The sequence below is a fragment of the Lepidochelys kempii genome, chromosome 13, assembly GCF_965140265.1.
Source record: "Lepidochelys kempii isolate rLepKem1 chromosome 13, rLepKem1.hap2, whole genome shotgun sequence".
In the NCBI taxonomy this organism is placed as follows: Eukaryota; Metazoa; Chordata; order Testudines; family Cheloniidae; genus Lepidochelys; species Lepidochelys kempii.
Genome location: NC_133268.1, coordinates 10,848,541 through 10,872,391, shown reverse-complemented (window position 1 = coordinate 10,872,391; position 23,851 = coordinate 10,848,541). Strand labels below are relative to the sequence as shown.

Sequence of the window (23,851 nt, the reverse complement as noted above, 5' to 3'; positions counted from 1 at the left end):
ATATAGTCACAGTAAGAAGCATTTTATCAGTGTTCAGAAGTTCTCAACAGTTTTGAAGTATCTGAGATCAAGTCAGTTGTACCCATTGTACTTCCTAGTGTTCCAGTAAGCGTTCTGTTATATATTTTGTAAAGCTAATGAAGGCTTATGTAGTAATATGATTTGTGGAGTAATATGAGACCTCAGTTTAGCTCTGGTGAAAAATGTGGGAAGAGGTAGAAACCACTTTTCTTGATGGTGTGTGAAGCTTGGAAAAATTCTCATTTGTGAACTTTTTCCTTTTTATTAACTAGCAGCCAGTTTTACATATTGGTTTCAAAATTGCTTAGAATGGATGTTGGATTACTGCTTGTGCGTAAAAATAAAAAAATAAAGACAATCCTGAAGACAGCATCATTGTCCTTCACTTCTTTAGGTGAATAGAAAAGTACATCATTGAAACCAGAGTTTAAATTTTGAAACCGAATGATGATATTTTTCTGTAGTAGGTATTTATGGTTTTAAATTTACAATGATCAGTGTGATTAGTTTAGGGGAGGAAAATAAGTTGACAAAAATGCTCTGTTAATCAACGTGAACCAGGTCAAGATAGCTGAGGAGGTTAATTGTAACAGAGCTGATGATAAAACAGAAATGATAGGAAGCCTTAGAATTGGCGTGATTTTTCTTCCTGTGGACACATTGTAAAAATACAGAATAATCTAAATAGTTGTTGGTTTTCTGTCCTGAATCTTTTAGAAAATGTATGGTTCGGTCATTAGAAAAAATAAAGAATGAGGAGAAATTTGATTTTTGTTGGGATGTGAGGAATTGAAGTATGGGATAAACGTTGATCACTGAGGTTACTTTGCAAATGTAGCAAATAGAAATGTTTGGTTTATGGCTTGAGCGAAAAACCTAATAAGTGGGAGATCTTGCTGAGTTTGTGCTAGGACTGCTTTTATTTCACCCATCATATTGCCTGTACTGTCATCTCTCAGCCAACTGAATTGTCCAAGATTAGGTGATACTCTCTCATTTTCCATGTAATCAGAATAATAAATGCTGTATAGGGGACAACTTGGTGCTTAAAAACTGCGAGAACATCACAGCTCTATGTTTTGAGGTTGTAGAATATGTTAAAATGGAAAACATAAACCAGTCCATGTTGCTATTTCAATGGTGTTCCCAGGGTGCGGGGTGGGGTAAGTCAGAACAGAATGTGTTCTCCATCAGTATGTTTCTTTGATGCATTTGGTTCACTTTTGGTGCAACACAATAGAATACCCCCTCTGCAGTTTCCGTGAGATGTGAAAATGGGCCTGGGGAAAATTCAGATGATCTTGACTATCTTTCTATCCAGTTTGAGTTCAGAGTGGTGATGGACTAGAAATGTGGTGGAAGTGATGTTTTTACACTTGATCCCCATACTTCGTAGTGTTGTAGGGGGGTTTCTCCACCCCCATCACCAACTATGGTGGTGGGTGCCCAGAGCAGCCAGTGGAGAGCAGAGGTGAAAGTAAGCCACTACAGTCCGGTGCGACGTACTGGTAAGAAAGTGGCTGCCAGTACACAGCCGAGCGTAGTGGCAGGGCCACTGATGTGGGCTAGGCAAAAGAGGCGGCTGCCACTGGGCCCAGGGCTCCGGGCAGCGGCCAAAGCCCTGGGGCTCCTGGCCACCACTACCATAGGGCTCCAGGGGTGATTTAAAGGGCACCAGTGGCCAGAGCCCCGGGCCCTTTAAATCGCCACCTCGGGCCAGGCAGCGCTGAAGGGTTGGCTGGGGGAGTCTGGCCCCAGCCCCACCCCTTCCGGGGCCCAGAGCCGCCCCACTGCCCAACCTTGCCCAGGACTCCTGCCACCCTGCGTACCAGTAAATCCGTTAAGTTACTTTCACCCCTGGTGGAGGGGTAAATCACTGTGGGGGGCTGGGGACACCCCATCCAGTGGCTCCTACCCTGCTCTGAGATCAGCTGGTAGTCCTGGCTGGGCTTGGGGTGGGGGAGAACTACAGTTTCCCTGCATGGAGCAGCCGGGTCCAGGTCAGACCCATCCCTAGAAACCTCCTCGCACTTCCTGCCCTCATCACTCTTCCCCGCTGACCCCTCACCCCTGCATCCACACCACCCTCTGCTGAGCTCCACGCACTCAAACAGTCACCCTGACAAGCCCCACCCCCTATGTACCTAGACCACCCTGACAAGCCCCCTGCACCCGAACCCCCACCCACTGAGCTCCAACAGCTGCACCCAGACTCCCAACCCACCAAGCCCCACTCTCGCAGCACCCAGACTCCCGCTGCTGAGCCCCTTCCCCCTCACGCACCCCCGCTAAGTCCCAACCATCTTCAACTGGATCCCCACCCCAAGAGCTCCGGTGCATCCAGACCCGCCCTGCACCCAGACTCCTCACTGACCCACCTGCACTCAGATTGCACCACACAGAACCCTCTTACTCCACACCTGGATCCGCCCCTCCCCGCCAAGCTCCTCCATACTTGGATCCTGCAGGGCTGAGCCTGCCTACTGGTGCACCTGGTGGGGAGGGGCAGGGCCCCAAGGTGTTTCTTGAGCAGGCCCAGCCCTTGCCCTGTGCATCAGGGTCGGGTGCAGTATCAGTGCCGAGTCCATGTCCTGGGGAGGGCAAGAGGGCAGGGCTGCAGCGTGATCTCCCACCTTCATGCTGTGCAGCCAGTGGCCTGTGCTCCCCACTGCCATACTGGAGCTCCACATTTATTTATTGACCAATAAAATTTCTAAAATTTTACAGAATTTTAAAATACTGTGTGCAGAATACTTTTTTTTTTTTATGGTGGGCGGGTGCACAATTTTTCCTTTTTTGGTGCAGAATTCCCTCGGGAGTGATAGTCCCTGTGGTTGCAGGCCCACAACAGTATTTTCTGACTGGTCGCTTAGAGTTGTGTAGAGAGTCTGTAGTTGAAGCAGTCACATTATGTTAAGCAATTTTGCAGCAAATTAAATCTTAAGTACAGGAAGAAGTGCGCTTTGTGACTTCTCAGAGTTTTGGATGAACTTTTTGCAACAAACTATTCTAACTTTGTGGCAGTCTTGAATAGACTTTCCAGTGTTAGCTGGGGAAGATGGCAGTATGCATTCATTTGCATTCATCTCTTTTAAAATGTTGCATTCTCTCTTCTTTCCATATCTCTACCAAATGTGCTCTTCCCCGTTGTGGTTCATGAGACACATTAAAGAGCCACAGTCTAAGTATCACTGATACTCACTCTTGCTTGCTATTTCTAAGTTTGTACTTAACTTAATAATTGACCAGATGTATTTTTTAAATAGAATGAAAAGTCATTTCAAGTCTCTTGACATAATTTCCATTAACTAGATATTAAAAATTCTAGATCCCCTTTTAAATTCTATACCAGAGCAGTAAGGGTATTGAAGGAGTTTGGGGAATCTATGGAGAAAGGAAATTTAAGAAAATGTAAACAAGATTTTCTATGTGCATGCTATTGTCTTTTACTTATGATTTGAAATGATCTTCTCTGAACTATCTGCGCAGGAAAATAGTTAACAAATGTAATTGATTTATAATTTCTATACCAAATACCACAAATATGGTGTAACTGATTTTCTTATCCAGCAAAATACACTTGCCAATGCTGAGATTTCTACTTACATTGACATACATGTATAATTCCCAATAACATTTGTTGTATGTATATGGAAAGGAAAATTAATCCTTCTGCGTGGAAAGAGTCATAAGTTGTTGTCCTCTTAATCCTATGACCTTTCGAAGTCCTGCTTACTCATGGGAACTGCAAAATATAGTGTAAGTTGGTCTCTCTGATTCACAATCCTGCAGTGCAAGACCAACATAGCAACAGTAAATTCCGCTCTTCCCCGTTACATTTTTCTATTACAGAAGAATTGTAAATATTTTCCTAAACAGAACAGTCTGACTTAGTCCAGATCAAAGAAATAATGATTTAAGGTATAGCAGAAAAAAAATACAGAAAAGTTAGATCTGCTTATATACTGCACATGATTGCCATAAAAAGCTTAGTGCTTTTTATGTGCATGCTAGCAGAATTTTTATTGATATCTTAGTTACAAAGGTAGAGTCTAAAAGGTTACCAGGTTCAACACAGTGCTTGACTGTCATTTGCCAGTCTTCTTCCGTAGCCATACGGTGCAGTGACAAACCTGTTCACTTCTAAATTGGAATGTCATCTTCACACAGTTCTAAATTCCATAGATTTTGAGGGTGGAGATAGGGAAAACATATTATCTAGTAGGTAATAGTGGTGAGCTGGAAAACAGAGAAACTGTTATCCGGGGTGTCTATGGACAACAGGGAGCATAGTGTAGCCATTAAAGAACAGGACTTGTGGGCAGCTCTGGTTTCTATTCCTGGTTCTGCCACAGACTTGCTGTGTGACCTTGGCCAAGTCCACTATTCTGTCATGTTTTTCTCATTTATAAAATACGTGTATCTGTCTATCTTAGGGGGTCTGTTGTGAGGCTTAAATTACTAGTGTTTATAAAGTAGTTTGAGATGCTCAACTGGTCGGTGTTACAGAAGTGCAAAGTGTTTTTTACCATTTTTATTAAAAAGCAATAAGACATGCTCCAGATATGATCAGAGGCTGATCTGATTGGATGTTTGAGCCTCTGATGTCATCTCTGGACACTTTTGTCGTCTTCACTCCACCACCTTCTCAGTAAACAGCTCTTCTAATGAATAGTCAAACAATTAAGTTAGCCTCAGGGGTTTGTTACCTCAACTGAGTTTGGCAAGCCAGAACTACAGGATAAGAACAAACAGCCAGCTTCAACAATACAAATAAAATCCTGAATACTGATGAATTAGGAAGGAAGGGTTTTATAAAGCCTTTTAACAGAGGGGGCTCTGACTTAGCCCCTCAGGTTCATTCTTGTGTTTTTCATTAAAAAGTATATAACTACTGTACTAATTAGATGCAGCATAGCTGCTTGTTGTGGCTCTGATTTGCGCCATGTGGCTATGGGAAATTTTTTTTAAATAGTAAAATCTCACTAATTCACACTTTGCTAACCTGCAGTCCTGCTAATTCTCAACAAAAACCCCACTGATGTCTCCCCGCTTTAAAAACAGAGATTGTAGCTAGATCTCGCATTAGCCCCATTACTTTTACAAAACATAGTACGTGTGCTAGGATATTATGAAGTTTCACAGTAAATAATTGAAACTAAAGTACACTTGTCAAAATATATAAACTATAAGTATACTTTGTGGTGCAATATCCTTGATTTTTTTTAATAATGTTAATTATTGACTAACGCTTGATCATGCAATAAGCCCAGTGTTAACATTTTGAAGATTCCTGAGAGTGGTCCCATCGTAAGTAACTGCTATTCATGATAATGCACACTGTGCATGGTAAAAAGAAAAGGAGTACTTGTGGCACCTTAGAGACTAACAAATTTATCTGAGCATAAGCTTTCGTGAGCTACAGCTCGCTTCATCGGGTGCATTTGTATTTTCCACTGAATGCATCCGATGAAGTGCTCATGAAAGCTTATGCTCAAATAAATTTTAGTCTTATCTAAGGTGCCACAAGTACCCCTTTTCTTTTTGTGAATACAGACTAACACGGCTGCTACTCTGAAACCTGTGCATAGTAGTGAGCAGTAGCTGAGTTCAACTGGTCACTTTCAGGAGTATGCGCTATACCAGGTGATAACTTTTTGCAGGATCAGGGCCCAATTTACTGAATTGTGTAGGCTGCGCTTGTTTGAATTAGTGAGATTTTGATGTGTTTCAGATATGAAAGAATAGGTCCTATTTTACTAGGTCCATAAAACAGGAAACATTTTAATCTATTACTATGTTATCAATGCAGTTGACAACATACAGGACTTCTTCTTTTTTTCTTTTTTCTTTTTTTAACCAATTTATAGTCAGAAAAGATATGACAGTATCTCTAGCAAAGTAGCTCTCTGCTGATATGCTCTATAATTAATCTCCTTTTCCCTTTCTGTAGTAACATTGGCTGTCAGCTTTATTAGTTTGCCTGATCCTTTTTTTTTTTTTTTTTAAAGTTTCCTAGCTTTGCCTTTCGATTTGTATTTATTTTTCCTAACAAGCTTCAATTGTAACAAAAGGTGGTGGGACTGATTTCCACTGCTAAAGAGTCAAAAAGGCAGAAGGCTTGCATTGCAGCATGCACCACTCATGCAATGTTGAAATTCTCTTGAAGCCTGCATTGAGGATAAATATTTAATACAATATTTTGGAAGAGCAATACCATTTTGCTGTCAGCTCAAAACGTTGAATACAGGTCTGTTTAAAAAAAAAAAAAGTGTCCTGTCTTGTTTCTTAAACAGATATGCAGTGGGACATATTATAAGATAAAAATAGCCTTTCTAACAGTATTGTTTTTTATACAGTGGTTGGTTGCTTGGTTTGTTTGCTACAGTACTTCCTAGTTCTTCTTTTAAAAAAAAAAAAAAAAAAAAAGGAAAACAACAACAAAAAACCCACCTGATTTAGCTGCTAAGTAAATGTGTCAGCAGCTGCAGGAAAGAGTGTAACCCCGCCTTCGTTTTTAATAATGATCCAAAGATTGTGCCAGTATCAGCAATTCAAACCCCACTGAAAGTGGGGACAATATTAGTATTCAGGCCTGGTCTACACTATGGGGGGAATTGATCTAAGATACACAACTTCAGCTACGAGAATAGCGTAGCTGAAGTCGACGTATCTTAGATCGAATTAGAATCACTTCGCGTCCTCACGGCGCAGGATCGATGGCCGCCGCTCCCCCGTCAACTCTGCTTCCGCCTCTCGCCCTGGTGGAGTTCCGGAGTTGACAGCAGAGCCATCGGGGATCGATTTATCACATCTACACTAGATGCGATCCCCGATAGATCGATCACTACCCGCCGATCCGGTGGGTAGTGTAGACCTGGCCTTAGGCTCTAATTTGTCACATGCCATAAAATAACATCTGGTGCATAAATTTAAGATATTGTCAGCTAGAAAATTGTACAATTATGCCCTTCAATTACTGCAGTGTTCTCAGCAAGGCATCTACACAGTTAACAGAAACCTTTTAAGAGTTTCTCAAACTACACCACCCAAAATTCAGCACTATTTTTTATATGACATTGTGCACATATCACTTCTGTAGTAATTATGATGGTGAAAAACTTCTACTGTACAATGTTATTGACTGCTTTATTTTTAGTACTTTGCTCTTTATTAATTTATTTAAATAGTACGTGAGATATTTAATATCATAAATTTGTGTGCACACCCAGCAAATCCCAACAGTCCTGCAATATTAGGTTCATGAGTTCTTATTTAGGATTGAATCCATGTTGGGGAAGTAGTGCCTTAAATTTAGGTATAATTTTCTTTGCTTTTCTCAAAGCAATTTTAAAGTGTAGGAACAGATTAATTAAATTGCTACCGAAATAAAAGCAGATGTCAGCTGAATCTTGTTGAAAATATACAGAAATGTTAAGAGTTTACACCAAGGGCTCACAAGATCTTTAGCTCTATAGAAGACCTACAAACTGATTTATGGTTATGCTATTCTTTTTAAAAGGGTGCTGTCAGGTTAAAAATGATGCAATTAAGAAAAAGAAGAAAACCCTTTTCCCAGCTGATGTTGCTAATCACACCTTAAGTAAATCTTGAAGAATTTTAAAAATTAAAATTTATTTTCACTATTGAAAGTGAATTTTCTTTTTTAAAGTCATCAACATTTCTATGATCTTAGATTTTATAAAAACTTTTTTAAAGGAAAACTTAAATGTCAGTGCAAGCTATTTGATGTTAAGTAAATATCAATTTTACTGATATCACTGTCTTTTTGTACATGTCCTTCAGTGCTAGATTTGTTGTTCTTTAGCATTACGGTATTGTACACAATGTTTATTGTGGTTTTTTGCACAGTTTCACTTACTATCTCAAATTCAGAAAGCTATTGAAATATTTCCCCAATAAATAGGTGTAAACTCCAGAAATCCCTACAAAGAGAGAAATTGCTTTACGGCATGGAATAGAACAGTTACATTAGTTTTGGTTAGAACTGAGGGTAGAGAAATGTGTAAACACTCAGTATTCAGCCTTGCAAATGAATCCACAAGTAGGACTTCACTCCTGTTGTGGTCCCAATGAAAGCTGGTTGGACCTCATGTGCAAATAAAGGTTTGCACAGGCAGAAAAACATGCTGGTTAGGGCCCGGAATTTTTATTGTCAAGCAAAATTTTGTATAAGCCCTGGACATACACATGAGTTGCCATGTGGATAGAGTACAGCCAGCTTTATTTCTCTGTTAGATTATATATGTGTTGTCTACGTTGTACACTTTCCAAATCTCTCTCATAGATTCCTGCTCTCCAGAAAACCAACTAGCAAGTTCTCAAAGCTTTCTGCTAAACTTAGGAAACTGTTCTGTTCCTAAGTCAGAACACCTTCTAGGTCTCTCCTTTCCCCTTGATAGGATCAGTAAAAGACTCTCCATTTCTTTTATAAAACTATGCATATAATTTGAATCTGTTTTGTTCTATTTAACATAACACTACCTTCTAATGGGTGTTTGTGCTTGAGTTCCAAAAAGCTGGATAAAAGCAGCAGGACCTCATGCTTTCCTTTGTAACTTGGGTCATGAGCATGAATTAGATTTAAGGGAGCATTCTGATTTAAATCCCTCTATAGTAAATTTCTGAGTTATCCCACATGATAGTAATACTTTCAGATGCTAATATCACCTCTATAGCTTTCCTGAAAGCACATAGCTTGAACAGCTTATACTAACGTCAGGGTAGAGTGTAAACAGTTTGATAGCTATAACTACATACGGGGGTAATAAATTGTACATTCAGAGCAAGATATTTTTAAAAATTAGAAACATGAGCTTCATGTGCATGTTTGTACTTCTATTTGCACCTGCCAATGCCTAGATACCTACCTGTCTGGCCTCTTCTGGGCACACATACTGTCCTCATGGATGCAGATGAAGGCACAGAGAGTGTTGCATGGTCTTGAGCCTCTCTCTAAAAATCAGATCTGTGTATTCTTATGAATAGAGTCCTGCGTGTATTCAAAAATGTGGATCTGCAACCGCCAGTATCCACCTGCAGTCCACTAGCTGTCTTTTACTTGCATCCACACCCCAACAGCAAGCCGTCTCACGAGGGCTAGCGACTTGGGGGGGGGGGGTAGTGGGAGGGTGCGAGGAGGGTGGCAGGGTCTTGCAGGGAAGAGGCAGCGCGAAGGTGAGGACTGGGGGTAAGGAGCAGCGTGGGGACAAGGGGTGCCCAGAGGGGAAGGGGCCGCCCAGGGGGGAGACTGAGAGGAAGGGGCAGCACATAGCGTGCTGCTCCTGGGTGTTTGCAAGCAATGGCACATGGCAGCAGGAGGGCATTGCATCACAGTGGGGCGGAGGGGTGGGGTGCCAGGGCCCTGCCCACTCCAATCCCTAGGGCAGGGCCTGGACCCTGCTACCCAGGCGGTGGCGAGCCAGGGCCAGGCCCGGGACTGGAAGCACAGCCAGTGCTGCTGGGCTGGGCTGTGGTGGGGACACTGGCGCTGCCTCAGGGGCCTGAGCCGCTGGACAGGAAGTGGCGCGGCAAGAGGGTGCTGGACAGCCCTAGCTCCAACTTGCCGCTTAGCCCAAGCCATTGGCTGCTGGCCCTGAGAGCACTGCATACCCCAGGCTGCCCGAGCCAGACCCCGCAGGCCAGGTGCCACTGGTGAGTAGAGCCCTGCCCGGTTGTATCTGCATCCGATCCACTATCCGCAAAAATGATCCACGGATATCTGTGGATTTGCAGGGCTCTACTTACGAATCATGCACTTGCTTATGAGCTTACATGAGGGGTGGGTAGATAACTTCATATAAACTCACTTTTATTCATCATCATCCTCTGTTTTCAGTCACATGTGAAATGGGAAGCCAACGTTGAAATTGTTCCCACCTTTTCCGTGTTCATTGGATAAGTGAAAATAAAACATTCACTGGCTTGCAAGGAAAACTAGGCAGCCTGCTCCTCCTCAATATTGCCTTGCTTGATTTTTTTTTCTTAACTCCTCCTTTCCAAACTGTGTTCACTTTGTCTTTGTCATACAAACCGTTCTCTGAGTAATACATACTTAGAATTTCTTTCCAGAAAAAAGTGAGTAGGATGGTTTGAGAGAGATCCTCAGTCTTTTTTCTTATTTTCTAATTTGCAAAAAAATCAAGTACATTATTTCATTTTACCCTCTTCTGTTGATGATCTCTGCCTGGCTGCTTCAGCTGACCAGTTATTAAAGTAACTCCCTTTGCTCCCTCCTTATACTTTTAGGTAAACCAATGTACAGGATCTTCTAAGAATCAAAGCGTTTTTCATTTTGTCCAGTGGGAAAAAAAAACATTATGGAGTAGTAATTGCATCTAGAAGCCAGGTTCATTAGTGGCTAAAAGCCACATTTGACTGAATGTGTAAGGTGACTTAGACTTCGATCCTACTGTTGGATTTACAAGATACTTACGGTTTTGAATTCTTTGGCTAACTTAGGCCAACCAATCACTGGCCATTGATTTAAAAACGATCTATTTTAGTAAAGGATAATCTGAGTAGATGATACAGTGCTCAGTGGTTTAGAATCATTAGATGAAATTCACCTCTCCTGCATAAAACCAGATTTGCACTTTTTGCAGGCCACAATGTGGAGATTTGTGGGAGGGGATAGATTTTTCTCTCTCCAACCTGAAAGGTGGCAGCAGGGCTACAGTACAGCCCCTTTATGGCCTCTCCCTTCAGTGCATGGGTTGGAATTATGGTTTGCCACAATTACATAGGGTGATAAAACCACTAGATTTGAGTATTTATTTTAAAATTTACCATGTACTTATCACATCTCTGCAAGTGCACACAATACAAAAATCAACTAACTGACTTGATGTTAAAGGACTCTCTCAATCCTCAGGTTAAAAGACTCAAAAAAATAAAAATCTCAAAGCATTCTCAAATCCTCTCTCTGTCAGAGGTTTTGCAGTGCATCCCTGGCCTCTGTGTTCTGTGCCCCACCACAGAGCCAAAGTGGTACAGAGAGCCTTGTGTGAATTTAACCCGTTAATGAGTTTGCTCCCTTCCAAAGGGATGTTGTATTGCTAAGCATTAATAAGTACTGAAAAGAATTACAGGGAAGTTGAGTGCCTCACCCAGGGTTACACAGTGAGCCTCTGGCAGACCAGAGGATAGAACCCAAATGTCCTGACTTCTAGCTCAATGCCTTAACCACGAGTCCATTCTTCCTCCCCTTCAGAATGATGTTGGTGTTTTTAATGGGTGGTTACATACAGAAGAGAAATAAAGCTCTCAGGGTTTGTGTTGCAGCAAAGGCAGCCTGTGTGGTATGTTGTTGAGGACGGAAGGGGGAAAAAATGGAAATATATGACCATGCTAGTGATAGCTTTTTAACCAAAGGCATTGTGCAGATAAGGATACAGAACTGTGTGCTGAATACAGTAGGGTTCTGAAATGCTAGCAAAGGAGAAAATGAACGTTTAAATTTCACAGGCGCTTCTGGAACAGGGTTCCCCTCCCACCATCCACTCTTCTCCTTCCAGCCAAGTCCGGTATAACTTGTGCTACCAGAAATCTGAGGACAGTGGTGCTGCAGGCAGTAGTCCAAAATATTTCATCTTCCTTGTTTGTTTCTAAGCATGAAAAACTCTTGATAATGGGACTGAATCCTCACTCAAAATGTTCGTTACAGAAAGTGCTGAGTACCCTGGCCCCTCCCATAGAGCTTTGTGTTCAGCTTTGGATACAAGCCAGTTACTTGAGAATATCTTAAACTATTCGTAGGTGTGTGTTTCCTTTGCGATAGCATCAGTACCACATTTCCCCTGAAATAGCAAGCAATAATTAGCACTTATTCACACCATTTAGGAATGTGGATGATTTCCTATCCAAATGAGCTGCTAATTAAACCTTGTATTCTGTTATCCCATAAATGTAAGTAGTACTACCAAAGGGTGGGGATCATTTGGGTTCCTAGTCTGAGTAGCCTTAATATCAGTAGTACCCCATTTGATTTCAAATCAGAATAGAATAAAATAAATCTGTTTCTCTTGTATTTGCTTATCCTAGAAAGAAAAATCAACCTCTGCAGTTCCTGCTGGAGCTCCTATGTTCTTATACCGAGGTGTAAGTGGAATGCAACAATGCTGCTTGACTCTCATGAAAGTAAACTTTGTAGGTCCACAGTTTATAGATCTTGGTTGTAAGGGAATTTGCAACCAAGGTTTTGGGGTTATTTTTATGTCTAAAGACTAAACAACCTGGAAGAGAGATGTCTCCTGAGATACGGTTTTACAGCTCAGGACGTGATTTTTGTTTGACCTTTAATCACTAGGTTTACTAGGGGATGACCTATTTAAAACTCTTATTATGAAACGTGTAGTTTCATGGGACATTGAACTTTGTCCTAACGAAATTGAATCCCAGTTTTAACCACAACATTGTGTAACTGCTGTACACACCTTTTTAACAGTTTTTTTTTTCCCCCAAGTAACATTGACTTAGCTGGAATCAGTAAACAAGCAGTTCTAATGTCAGATCCACCCTACGTTATATTTTACAAAGAGAAGGTAAGGTTATGCATCCATGTTCCTGTGAATGTGGTGTCATGGTTTCACTTGCCCTGCCAACTTCATAATGCCTATAAAACATGGCTTCATAAACTACATTTTAAAAAGTCTCTTGGGTATTTATATATTTGGAGGGAACAAAGCCTTTCAGACAGTTTGTCCAGTTTTTTTCTTTCTTTCTTCTACTAATACTTTATCCTTTAAAATGTCTCTCAAGAGCCTGGTCTTGGATTCTTATTTTTTCCCAGGCCTAGAGTTTCTCCTGAGGATTATATTTTTAAAAAAAAAGAGAGAGAGAGAAGCATTCAACCTCAAGTGTTCTTAAGTCTTTAACACTTTCTCTAGCTGACATTTATAGAACACTAGCTCACCTGGATGCCATTACTTAAATTTACTAAACATTTGTCTAAGCCAGGGGTCGGCAACCTTTCAGAAGTGGTGGGCCGAGTCTTCATTTATTCACTCTAATTTAAGGTTTCGCATGCCAGTAATACATTTTAACGTTTTTAGAGGGTCTCTCTCTACAAGTCTATATTATGTAACTAAACTATTGTTGTATGTAAAGTAAACAAGGTTTTTAAAATGTTTAAGACGCTTCATTTAAAATTAAATTAAAATGCAGATCTTATCAGTTTAGTGCAGTGGTTCTTAACCTGGGGTGCGCGAGATCCCCTTTCTGGGAGTGCGAGATGTGAGATTTTTTTGGAAGGTAAATCATCGAAAACACAAATTAAGCACAGGCACATAAGTACAACTACTTTGTTTCATCAAACCTATGTATTTATTAACGTTATATATATTTTTTTAACAATTACTGTAATATACAAACAATGTTTTTAAGCTAATTGTAGTGTAATTTTTGATAAGGGGTGAGAGAACATATTTTGAGAACTCCAGACCGTCAGCGGGCTGAGCGGGGCCAGGTGTAGTGTATTAAGTTTCTTCCCATAGAAATATGCTACTTACTGTGTACTACTTATGGCTGCCAGTCCTGATGCTCTGAGCGGCATGGTAAGGGGACAGGGAACAGGAGTGGTTGGATAGGGGTGGGAGTCTCGGGGGAGTTCGTCGGGGGTGTGGATAGGGGTCGGGGCAGTCAGGGGACAGGAAGCAGGGGGGTTGGATGGGGAGGTGGGGTCCCGGGGGAGGGGGCAGATAGGGGTGGAGGGTCCCGGGGGCGGATGGGGGGGGTTTGGTCAGGGAGCAAGGAGTGGGGGGGGAGGTTGGATGGGTCAGGGGTTATGAGGAGGGCAGTCAGGGAGTGGGAAGTGGGAGGGGGCAGATAGGGGGCGGGCTGTTTGGGGAGGCAGAGCCTTCCCTACCCAGGTGTAGTGTATTAAATTTCACCCCGTAGGAATGTGCTACTTACTTATGGCTGCCAGTCCTGGTGCACCGCAAGCAGCCCATTCCTATGGGGAGAAATTTAATACACTACACCAGCGGACAGAACCCCAGACCGGCCACGGGCTGAGCGGCTCAGCCTGCGGCCGGTCTGGGGTTCCGTCTGCCGGCTCCTGCCAGCCGGGGTCCCAGCCACCAGCCCCGCTAAGCCCGCTGCCAGCCTGAGGTTCCGTTCACCCAGGCCAGCAGCGGGGCTGAGCGGGGGCAGCGGCCGGGACCCTGGCTGGCAGCAGTGTGCCAGTAAAAATCGGCTTGCGTGCCACAGGTTGCCGACCCCTTTATTATAAAGAGCATTTTAACTTGATTAGATCTGCACTACTGAGTAGAGCATACCCTTGGTGTCATCCAGCGTTTTATCTCGCTAACTTCTTTCCTGGGTGGAACGCTGTTTCTTTGTCTCACTTGTAAATAGTTTTTTCCCTTCCAGAAGTCTGCTTAAACTACCATAAATAAATATATGTAGACTCAAACTATTGCTTATTCATTCACTGTATTGGAGTATTCTCCACAATTCACAGAGGAATAAAGCATCTCCTAGTAAATTAAACAAAAAGCCCCACTAAGCATGTTTCTTTGTCATGTAAATTAGGAATCTTAAATATTATCATGTCACTGTGTCACCTTCCGTATCTAGCCTCAGATTTTTCAGGGCTGTTGCTTCAAGAAATCTATCAGATTTGTATCCCCACTTTCAAGCAGGCAAATAGAGTAGTCTGTTGTATATTCATACTATAATACATTTGAGTTTTACTGACCTGCAGTTTGGGGATTTCATCTTTTATTTCTTGTTTCTCAAGCCTCTCATCGATATTCTTGGCTCTTTTCTGTTTAGTAACAATATATCTTTTCCCATTGCTCACTTTGAAAGTGAGCCACTTAACATTTGCTACAAATATTGGTCTAGATCCTGCCCTGATCAGAATATTGTGTGCATGATGAACATTAGATGGAATGAAAAGGGCATCTTTTCCTCCACAACCCACATTACCTCTGTGTAAGGAGTAGGATGCGATCCCTGACCTTCCTAGCACACAAGCAAACACTCCGAAGGCATGCCCAAGGACTGTACTGACCTATAATCTGGAGTTTCAAGGGAGTGTGCCCTGTTGCTTAAGGAGTGTGTTCAGACTTGCAGCTTGATAGCCCGTGTCCTTACCCCACGTGCACAGTTTCAGCTCTGGCCCTGTCCTCACTATAGTCAGTGTCATGCTAGCGTGGTTTTCCTGACCGATTTGGGCATGGATTTTTTTTTCCTTCCCTCCTCGAAATTATGTTATCACTGTGTCATGAAACTGAAGTATACACTACTGAGGTGGCAAGTGCACAGTCTCGTTAACATGGTTTTCAGCATAGGCATAGTTTGACTTCTATATTTGGGGGGAATGGGGACAGCTCCAGTAAGGCCAGTGGGGCCAAGCATGGGGTAGGCAAATTCCAAACCTTCTGAGGCTTGCGGTTTGGGGGGCGACGTTCCCCCTGTCCTTCCCTCCCCCCAAACTATGCTCATGGTTTTCAGGAAGAATCTCTCTTCACCCTGCTCAGGTGTGCCATGTTGTCAGCAGTGGTTTTAAAACTCTACTATAGCTTACACCAGTTCAACAACAGTTTGGATGTGTGTTGTGCAACTGTTAATTCATTTTAGTGGGAAATTACTGGGATGAAGAAAACTATTCTAATCAGTTAACGCAGACTGGTAGCTCTACTGTAGTTGTCCAATGATATGGATAACTTTTGGACTAAGGTTTTAGATCTTATAAGACTATGGGGTCTCATCTCTCATTAAAATGTCATTCTGGTTTGTTTTTAGTCCTATTAAGGGTTTCATTATATAGTGCAGAAAAAAACCTACATTGACACTGCTATATAGTATATTGTATTTGAATGTACCAATAGATGAATTAGTGTTATAGGAAACAAGAAATAGATATGCAAGACTAGTCTCCTGGCTATTTCTTTCCAGGAAACTTCCCTACTACAAAATGTGATTGGTAATTTTTGGCTACTTTTGGTTCCTATTTAATTGTTTTTATAGAAGATACAAATCAGAATTATTCAAACTCAAAAGCTTGTGACTTAAGAACATAACACAAGAAAGGTCATACTCGGTCAGACCAAAGGTGCATCTAGCCCAGTATCCTGTCTTCCAACTGTGGCCAATGCCAAGTGCCCCAGAGGGAATGAACAGAAAAGGTAATCATCAAGTGATCCATCCCTTGTTGCCATTTCCAGCTTCTGGCAAACAGAGGTTAGGGACACCATCCCTGCCCATCCTGGCTAATAGCCATTGATGGACCTATCCTCCATGAATTTATCTAGTTCTTTTTTGAACCCTGTTGTAGTCTTGACCTTCACAACATCTCTGGCAAGGAGTTCCACAGGTTGACTGTGCATTGTGTGAAAAAATATTTCTTTTTGTTTATTTTAAATCTGCTGCCTATTAAATTTCATTTGGTGACCCCTAGTTCTTGTGTTTTGAGAAGGAGTAAATAACACTTCCTTATTTACTGTCTCCACACCAGTCATGATTTTGTAGACCTCTATTATATCCCACTTTAGTCGTCTCTTTTCCAAACTGAAAAATCCCAATCCTGTTAATCTCTCCTCATATGGCAGCCGTTCCATACCCCCTAATCATTTTGTGGCCCTTCACTGAATCTTTTCCAATTCCAATAGATCTTTTTTGAGATGGGGTGACAAAATCTGCACGCAGTATTCAAGATGTGGGCGTACCATGGATTTATACAGAGGCAATATGATATTTTCTGACTTATTATCAATCCCTTTCTTAATGATTCCCAACATTCTGTTCACTTTTTTGACTTCTGCTGCACATTGAGTGGATGTTTTCAGAGAACTTTCCACAATGACTCTGAGATCTCTTTCTTGAGTGGTAACAGCTAATTTAGTCCCCATCATTTTAGATGTATAGTTGGGATTATGTTTTCCAATGTGCATTACTTTGCATTTATCAACAGTGAATTTCATCTGCCATTTTGTTGCCTGGTCACTACGTTTTGAGAGATCCTTTTGTAGCTTTTCGCAGTCCGCCTGGGGCTTAACTATCTTGAGTAGTTTTCTGTCATCTGCAAATTTTGCCACCTCACTATTTACCCCTTTTTCCAGATCATTTATGAATTGTTGAATAGGACTGGGTCCAGTACAGACCCCTGGAGGACACCACTATTTACCTCTCTCCATTCTGAAAACTGACTATTTATTCCTATCCTTTGTTTCCTATCTTTTAACCAGTTATGAGTCCATGAGAGAAACTTCCCTTTTATCACGTGACCGCTTACTTTGATAAAGAGCCTTTTGTGAGGGACCTTGTCAAAGGCTTTCTGAAAATCTAAGTACATTATATCCACTGGATCCCCCTTATCCACATGCTTGTTGACCCCCCTCAAAGAATTCTAGTAGATTGGTGAGGCATGATTTCCCTTTACAAAAACCACATTGACTCTTCCCCAACAAATCATATTCATCTATGTGTCTAACAATTGTGTTTTTTACTATAGTTTCAACCAGTTTGCCCGGTACTAAAGTCAAGTTTACTGGCCTGTAATTTCTGGGATCACCTCTGGAGCCCTTTTTAAAAATTGACGTCACATTAACTATCCTCCGCTGATTTAAATGATAGGTTACAGACTACAGTTAGTAGTTCTGCAATTTCACATTTGAGTTCCTTCAGAACTCTTGGGTGAATACCATCTGGTCCTGGTGACTTATTACTGTCAATTTGTTCCAAAACCTCCTCTACTGACAACTCAATCTGGGACAATTCCTCAGATTTCTCACCTAAAAAGAATGGTTCAGGTTTGGGAATCTCCTTCACGTCTTCAACCATGATGACCAATGCAAAGAATTTATTTCGCTTCTCCACAGTGGCCTTGCTTGACTTCAGTTAGTTTCTGCTTTTCACCTAAATATGAAGCAAAAATTTATATTTTCCGTAAGCAAACATCTTCCAACCTTATCTTGCCCCTCAGGCAAACATCTGAGAATTAAATGTGACCTTAAGGTTTTCTCCAGTTTTTTTCCTTACCCATTTATTATTGCTACATGCTTCCTTCATTTTGCTAATTTAGTGATACTAAAGATTATTTCAGAATCCTTAGAGTTCAGCTGTTGTAATTTTTAAAGATTGAAATCTGTTTTAAAAAACCAATTAACATGCTTTAAATTACTCAGATCAGCTGCTTTAAATGGAAGTGGTTTTCTAATAAAGGTAGAGCATAGTTATACTCCCTGTGTCTGGTTCTCATCTCTCACCAGTTTTACACTCCTGATTTGCACTTGTGTAAGAGATATCAGAATTGAGGCCAAAGGGTTTGAGGATTTTTTGAGATGGTCTCAAGACAAAAGATTGCCCCACATGGGCAAAACAAAACAAAAAAAAAACAATTCTTACTTTCTAAGACACTAATCTCTTACTCACTGTTTATTGTACTTCCTGATTTTGAAACACCAATAAAGTTCAAGGAATGTGGACTTGAATTCTTTTTCCATCCCACATGAACAGTTAATAACCATATTAAAAAGATTGCATAAATATTTGTGGGTGCAGTTCAGATTAGCAGGACAGACACCAGAAAAGTCTAATCTGCAGTATTAAAATATTTTATTGCTAATTTGGCCCAGTCTTCCTGCCTATTATGACAGGAAGGAGGATAAAGAAGATGGCCTCTCGTTTATCCATCTCCCACTACTGTGACCCAAATGTTATTTTGGGGGACATGGGATATATCACTGTGAGGACACTCTTTCTGGGCACGTCACTGATTAGGTGTCAAGTCCAGACTCAGCCTTTCTGCTGACTAGCCTAGAGCTCACATGGCCCTAAAAGCTTGTAATGCAAGAATCTGGTGTTATTTTTTCTCCTCTATAACATCATGACAAGAGGAGCTTCTCCTAATCTCCTTCCTGTAAGAGTAGTGTATTCAGTTATGTGCTTAACTACTGTATCTTGTTTCTGTCCTGCACTAGGTTATCCTGGTTGTAGGATGAAATGCTTTGGTTATATTTTCAGCGTGGTTACATTGGCTTGTTCTGGAAAATTTCCATTTTTAAATTGCTTCCATGTTGAGTTTCCAGGGAGGTTTTTTCATGGTTTATTTTTACTTTCCTCTGTTCACATAAGCTTGCTGCTCTTAGACCTAATTGCTGTGATGAATAGTCCTCCTGAGAAGCCCTTACTGTAAAATGTGAGTAAGACATCAGAATGGGAGTCGGGAGTCCAGGAGTTCTGTTCCTAGCTGTGCCAGAGATTTCCTCTAGGGTCCTGAGCAAGTTATCCAACCTCTGTGCCTTGGTTCCTTCCTCACAGGGGTTGAGACTAAATTTATTAATGTTTGCAAAGCACGTTAGGGTTCTGGGTAAAAAGGGTCTGGAAAAATGCAATGTATTAGAATTGACTGACTTTTAAATCATCATTAATAGGGGAAGTCTATTACCTATCACTCTTGGTGCATTTGGGAGGTGGGGGGATTCCTTCTCTCACTGATTAACACACCAGCCATTGGGGGACTGAAGTAGGTTCAACCATGGAAGGTTCCAACCTCGCGGTGTGAGATTTAGGCATTTTACAGGTTAATGTGTGTCACTGCCCCTTTGACTGCTTGGTTGTGTTTTGCTCAGGTGAGCCAAAGTGAGACATTGGTGTCCCTGGATGATAGTTTAGGGTGAAAAGAGGCTGTCGTTAACTTACAATGTCAGCCTGCCCATAGGTATGAGAGCTGGATACGTGAGAATTAAATTAGTATAAATTATGCCACAATCTCAAAAAGTTTGTGGTCTTTTCTGTCCACGATTACAGTAATAAAAGTTCTACACTGAGCATTCTTAGGCATGGACTTGAAATAAATAGAAAGTCAGAACACTGAACAGTCTTGGAACAGAACGTGCTGAACAGCCTTGGTAAATCATTCAGCAGCTAAGTAGTTAATACAACGTAAAAAGTACAGTAAAATTGTGGTAGTTTTATATTTCCTCAGTTGTTTTGCTGTTGCTTGATTTGAAGAGACGCATCAAGGTAACAAAACTCTGGGACAAGAGAAGTTAATGGGTGAGATGGCAAGAGTGGGGGAGGAAGATCAAAAGTGTGTTGGAACATAAAGTTAAGGTCCTGGATAGATGCAACAGAGGTTCATTGTTCTCATGCATTTTTTTTCATTAAGCTGCTGTTTCTTTTCTCCTAATACAAACATACATTTGCAGCGCCTGAGGACGCTATATGGTTTGCTGACGTTTTTGTAAATTTGAGTTCATTTTTATGCTGATTGCTGATCTGAAAAAAGAAACTTAATATTTTAGGGCGTATGTGAAGATAATTCACCTTTCAGATGATGTCTTCAGTTTAAGTCTGTTTTCGTACTAAATGTACACCGAACTGCTGGGCTAGCTATCCAAAATCTGTTAGGGCAATAAGAGTTTAGCTATGAGAAAGTTCCACGGAAATGCAAATCGATCTTTCTTTCTCCTCCTTTCTTCTCAGGTAACCAGAGCAGCAGGGACTTTGGACAACACGTCCTTTCCCTCGCTGCACTGTGAATAGCTTTATAACTAAAAATAAACTCCAAGTTGTGGGACCAGGGGAAAGGAACAATCAGAACAAGAAATGCCTAGAAAATACAAAGTTTTAATCAGAGGGCAACTCATGGGGTAGGAGAAATGAAACCAAGACTGAGAATTAAGAATTTACTGAAGTAGAAAATTAACTGAGCACAAAAAAGGGATGGGGGAAGGAAAAGAACTACCCTGAACTAACGAGTGGCAAGAGAGATTTTTGAAGTAATAGTGATTGAAACTTTATCCTGCTTCTCCTATCCCATCAGCATTTTCCTTCGCAAGGAAATTGTTGTTTCTCTTTCTTCAAATATCGATTAAAATTCATGTTAAAGAGATGGGGGTAGCCGTGTTAGTCTATATCCACAAAAACAAGGAGTCCGGTGGCACCTTAAAGGCTAAGATGCCACCAGACTCCTTGTTGTTTTGATGTTAAAGAAAGACAGCTGCGGTTTTGAATTTGACTTAACTTTAATACTGTTAATATTTAGAATCCCACAGTCTTTCTTTGGTGTAACACCAGTTGATATCAAATTAAGCTTTTTGTTCCATAAACACTTAAGAAAAAAAAAGGCTGAAAAAATTAACCTCATTCTCTAAATACATTTTTCCATGCCCTCAATAGAAAAAAACATGTGTGGGGGAGGATTAGGATTACACCATTGGGGAAATTCAAAAATGAGTGCACATTTATGTGGCTAATTTGTGTGCACAGTTACTGAGAGTGAACACCCAATAGTGATTAATGTGCGCTTGACTGTTCATTTAGATGCTTGCTTGCCACAATTGCACAAACGCTCAGGGTGATCATGTGTGCAGATTAGACCTGCAAATTCATCTGGACTGCTAAATCTACTTCCAGTTAACAAATGGCAGATGGTCTTGATAATAGTCGTGCCATGAGTTCAGGGGACTGGACTAGATGACCTCTTGAGGTCCCATCCAGTCCTATGATTCTGTGATCACCATTAACATACTAGAATAGTTAGAGCTGTAACTAAACACATTGGCTGAAAGGGGATTGCAGCTGGCAAAAACCAAGAAGCTGAATTTCTTTGTAGAGGTCCTAAAATAAAACTTTGGGAATTGGGTTTGGATATGGCTGCTGTCTTATGATCACATGGACAGTATAAGAATGTGAGGCGCTTCTGACGTATTTTTCTGGGGAGGGTGTAACCTAAACACGTATGCCCATGAAATAGGAATATTCTGCTCATTGGTAAACTGCCATTTCCATCGCCGAGCTCCTGAAGAGATATCCAAGCAATGGTGTCTTAAAACTGCAGGGTTGTTTAGAGAAATTCCTTTCCTTTAAACAAGAAGTAGGGGAAATGTAATTTTAAAAAACCCAACAACTGTACAATGATTATTGGAAAGGTCATGTGCAGTTCTGCTTGCAGAAAAGGTGACCGGAATATGGTACTTGAGCCAGTGAATAACCGGTCTAAGGGAATTAAATCCAAACTGCTTAAAAGCTCTGATAGGCAGAAAAGTCTATGGTTATTTATAACAGTAGTGTGTGCAGTGTTTTGTGTACTTAAATTACTAAGTTGTTGCTTGTTTCTTTTAAGTTTATTCAAAAATACTTTCTTGGGCTAGAAGCCAGAAATATGATTATATATGAAACATGTAAAGTTGCTGAAGCTGAAACTTACTTTTTCACATGCAGAAAGCCTTTTTTCATATAGTATTTTTAGTATGTCTGTGGCAGGTGTACTGAAGTATAGAGCTTTCCTGGGATATGTGTTTGATTATAATCCATTTTAGGAACATATGTAGTATTTAACTCTGGCATAATAATAATATCTAGCTTTTGTATGGTGCTTTTAATCCATAAATCCAGTGTGCTTACATCTGTTGTTACACTGCAAAAAGTTAAATCCTGTAAATCCTTTGATAATTTATTTTGTAAGATACAGATGTTAGAAGTCTGATGTTGTCCAATTATATTATTCTTGAGATACAGATACCTTCCAGCAATCACCACTTATTTGGAACCCAGAAGAGCAATACCTTTACACTTCTGTGTAGGTTTGAACACAAATGAACCAGTCTGTGTTTTTTAATTTTTTTTTTAATTGAGTGGATTGCTGACACTTCCAAAACTATAAACAGACCTTAAATTCAGGCAATATATCACCATTAAGTGAGGAAAAGAATAAAATAAATATTTTTATCATAGCGGATTTGGGGAACTTGAAAGGGAGCCAGAATGTTTGTTATGGCCCAGCTTAAATGCCTCAAAACTAAGTTTAGAATTCTTATTTTTCCCTTTTAATTTTTTTAAACATTATTTATTTTCAGCAGGTCGGGTAAATGGCAAGCTGCCCCTATAATGAACCTCTTTCTGTGGAAATTAGCTTATTAGTCATTAATAAATGAAAAGACTGGAAAAAAAATTCTGATTAGATAAATAAATCATTCCACTGAATGAATGTGACCCTGTAGTATCTAATCTGTGCATAGTATATGTACAAATTGAGGAACTGAATGTGTGTTAATCAAGTGTAGAGTTTACTGCAGTTTGATAGGCTGTCATTTTGATAGATGAACAGCCAGCCAGGCTTCAGAGGTGGTAACCCTTAGCCAAGAGCTCACTGTTGCCCATCTCTGGGTTTAGTAGTGGTATTCCAGCCAGCAGTAGCATAGCATAGAGAGATGTGGTCTTTGGAGATAATCAATATGTTGAGTTGCACTTGGAAGCAAACAGGAAGCCAGTGCAAAGCTCAAAGCACAGGTATTCCCTTTTCCTTTAGCCCTATTCTGCCCAGCAAGTGTCTGCATTCTGCTCTACCTAAAACTTCTACCCAGTCTTCAAGTAAATCACATTGATGCATCTCTTGAAATATGTTACACAGCAAATATTCCTTCCCTTAAGGAATTTGAAATTTTCAGGCCTCCTGTTGTCACAATGATGGACTGAGATGGAGAGTGGCCCCTTATGCATTTTAGACTTTTGGAGGCCTGGTGTTCTTGGAATTTATGTTGTTCAAACCAGATATTCAGGCATTTGTTGCTGGTTTTTTAATTAAATATTTATTTATTTTTACTCTCTGCACATATGGACAGTACAAGATCTTCCTGCTTATATCAGAAAACTCTCAAAGTTGGGTATTGAACTGTGTCCAAACCGTCCTTCCAAGTGGTCACTTACGCAGCAGGGAAATCAGTTGTCACTAGCATGTAGAGTCAGTCAATATAATCTACAAGTTGTGAATCATCTCTTGGAGAAAGTCGATTTGGATCTGCACTCTCCTTTTACTTCAAAAATAAATAAATAAACTAAATAAACAAAAAAATTTACG

The 23,851-nt window shown here is 40.7% G+C and overlaps 1 protein-coding gene across 5 annotated transcripts in view; it reads left to right on the top strand.

Moving 5' to 3' along the window:
- GNAS (GNAS complex locus) overlaps window positions 1–23,851 on the top strand; it is a 252,297-nt gene that overhangs the window by 165,840 nt on the left and 62,606 nt on the right. For 3 of the 5 annotated variants that reach the window (XM_073309219.1, XM_073309221.1, XM_073309223.1), the window contains one exon: window positions 12,085–12,141. The exons of the other annotated variants lie outside the window; for them this stretch is intronic. In XM_073309219.1, coding sequence (XP_073165320.1) covers window positions 12,085–12,141 — 57 coding nt within the window. The remainder of the gene's footprint in view (window positions 1–12,084; window positions 12,142–23,851) is intronic. 5 annotated transcript variants of the gene reach the window in all.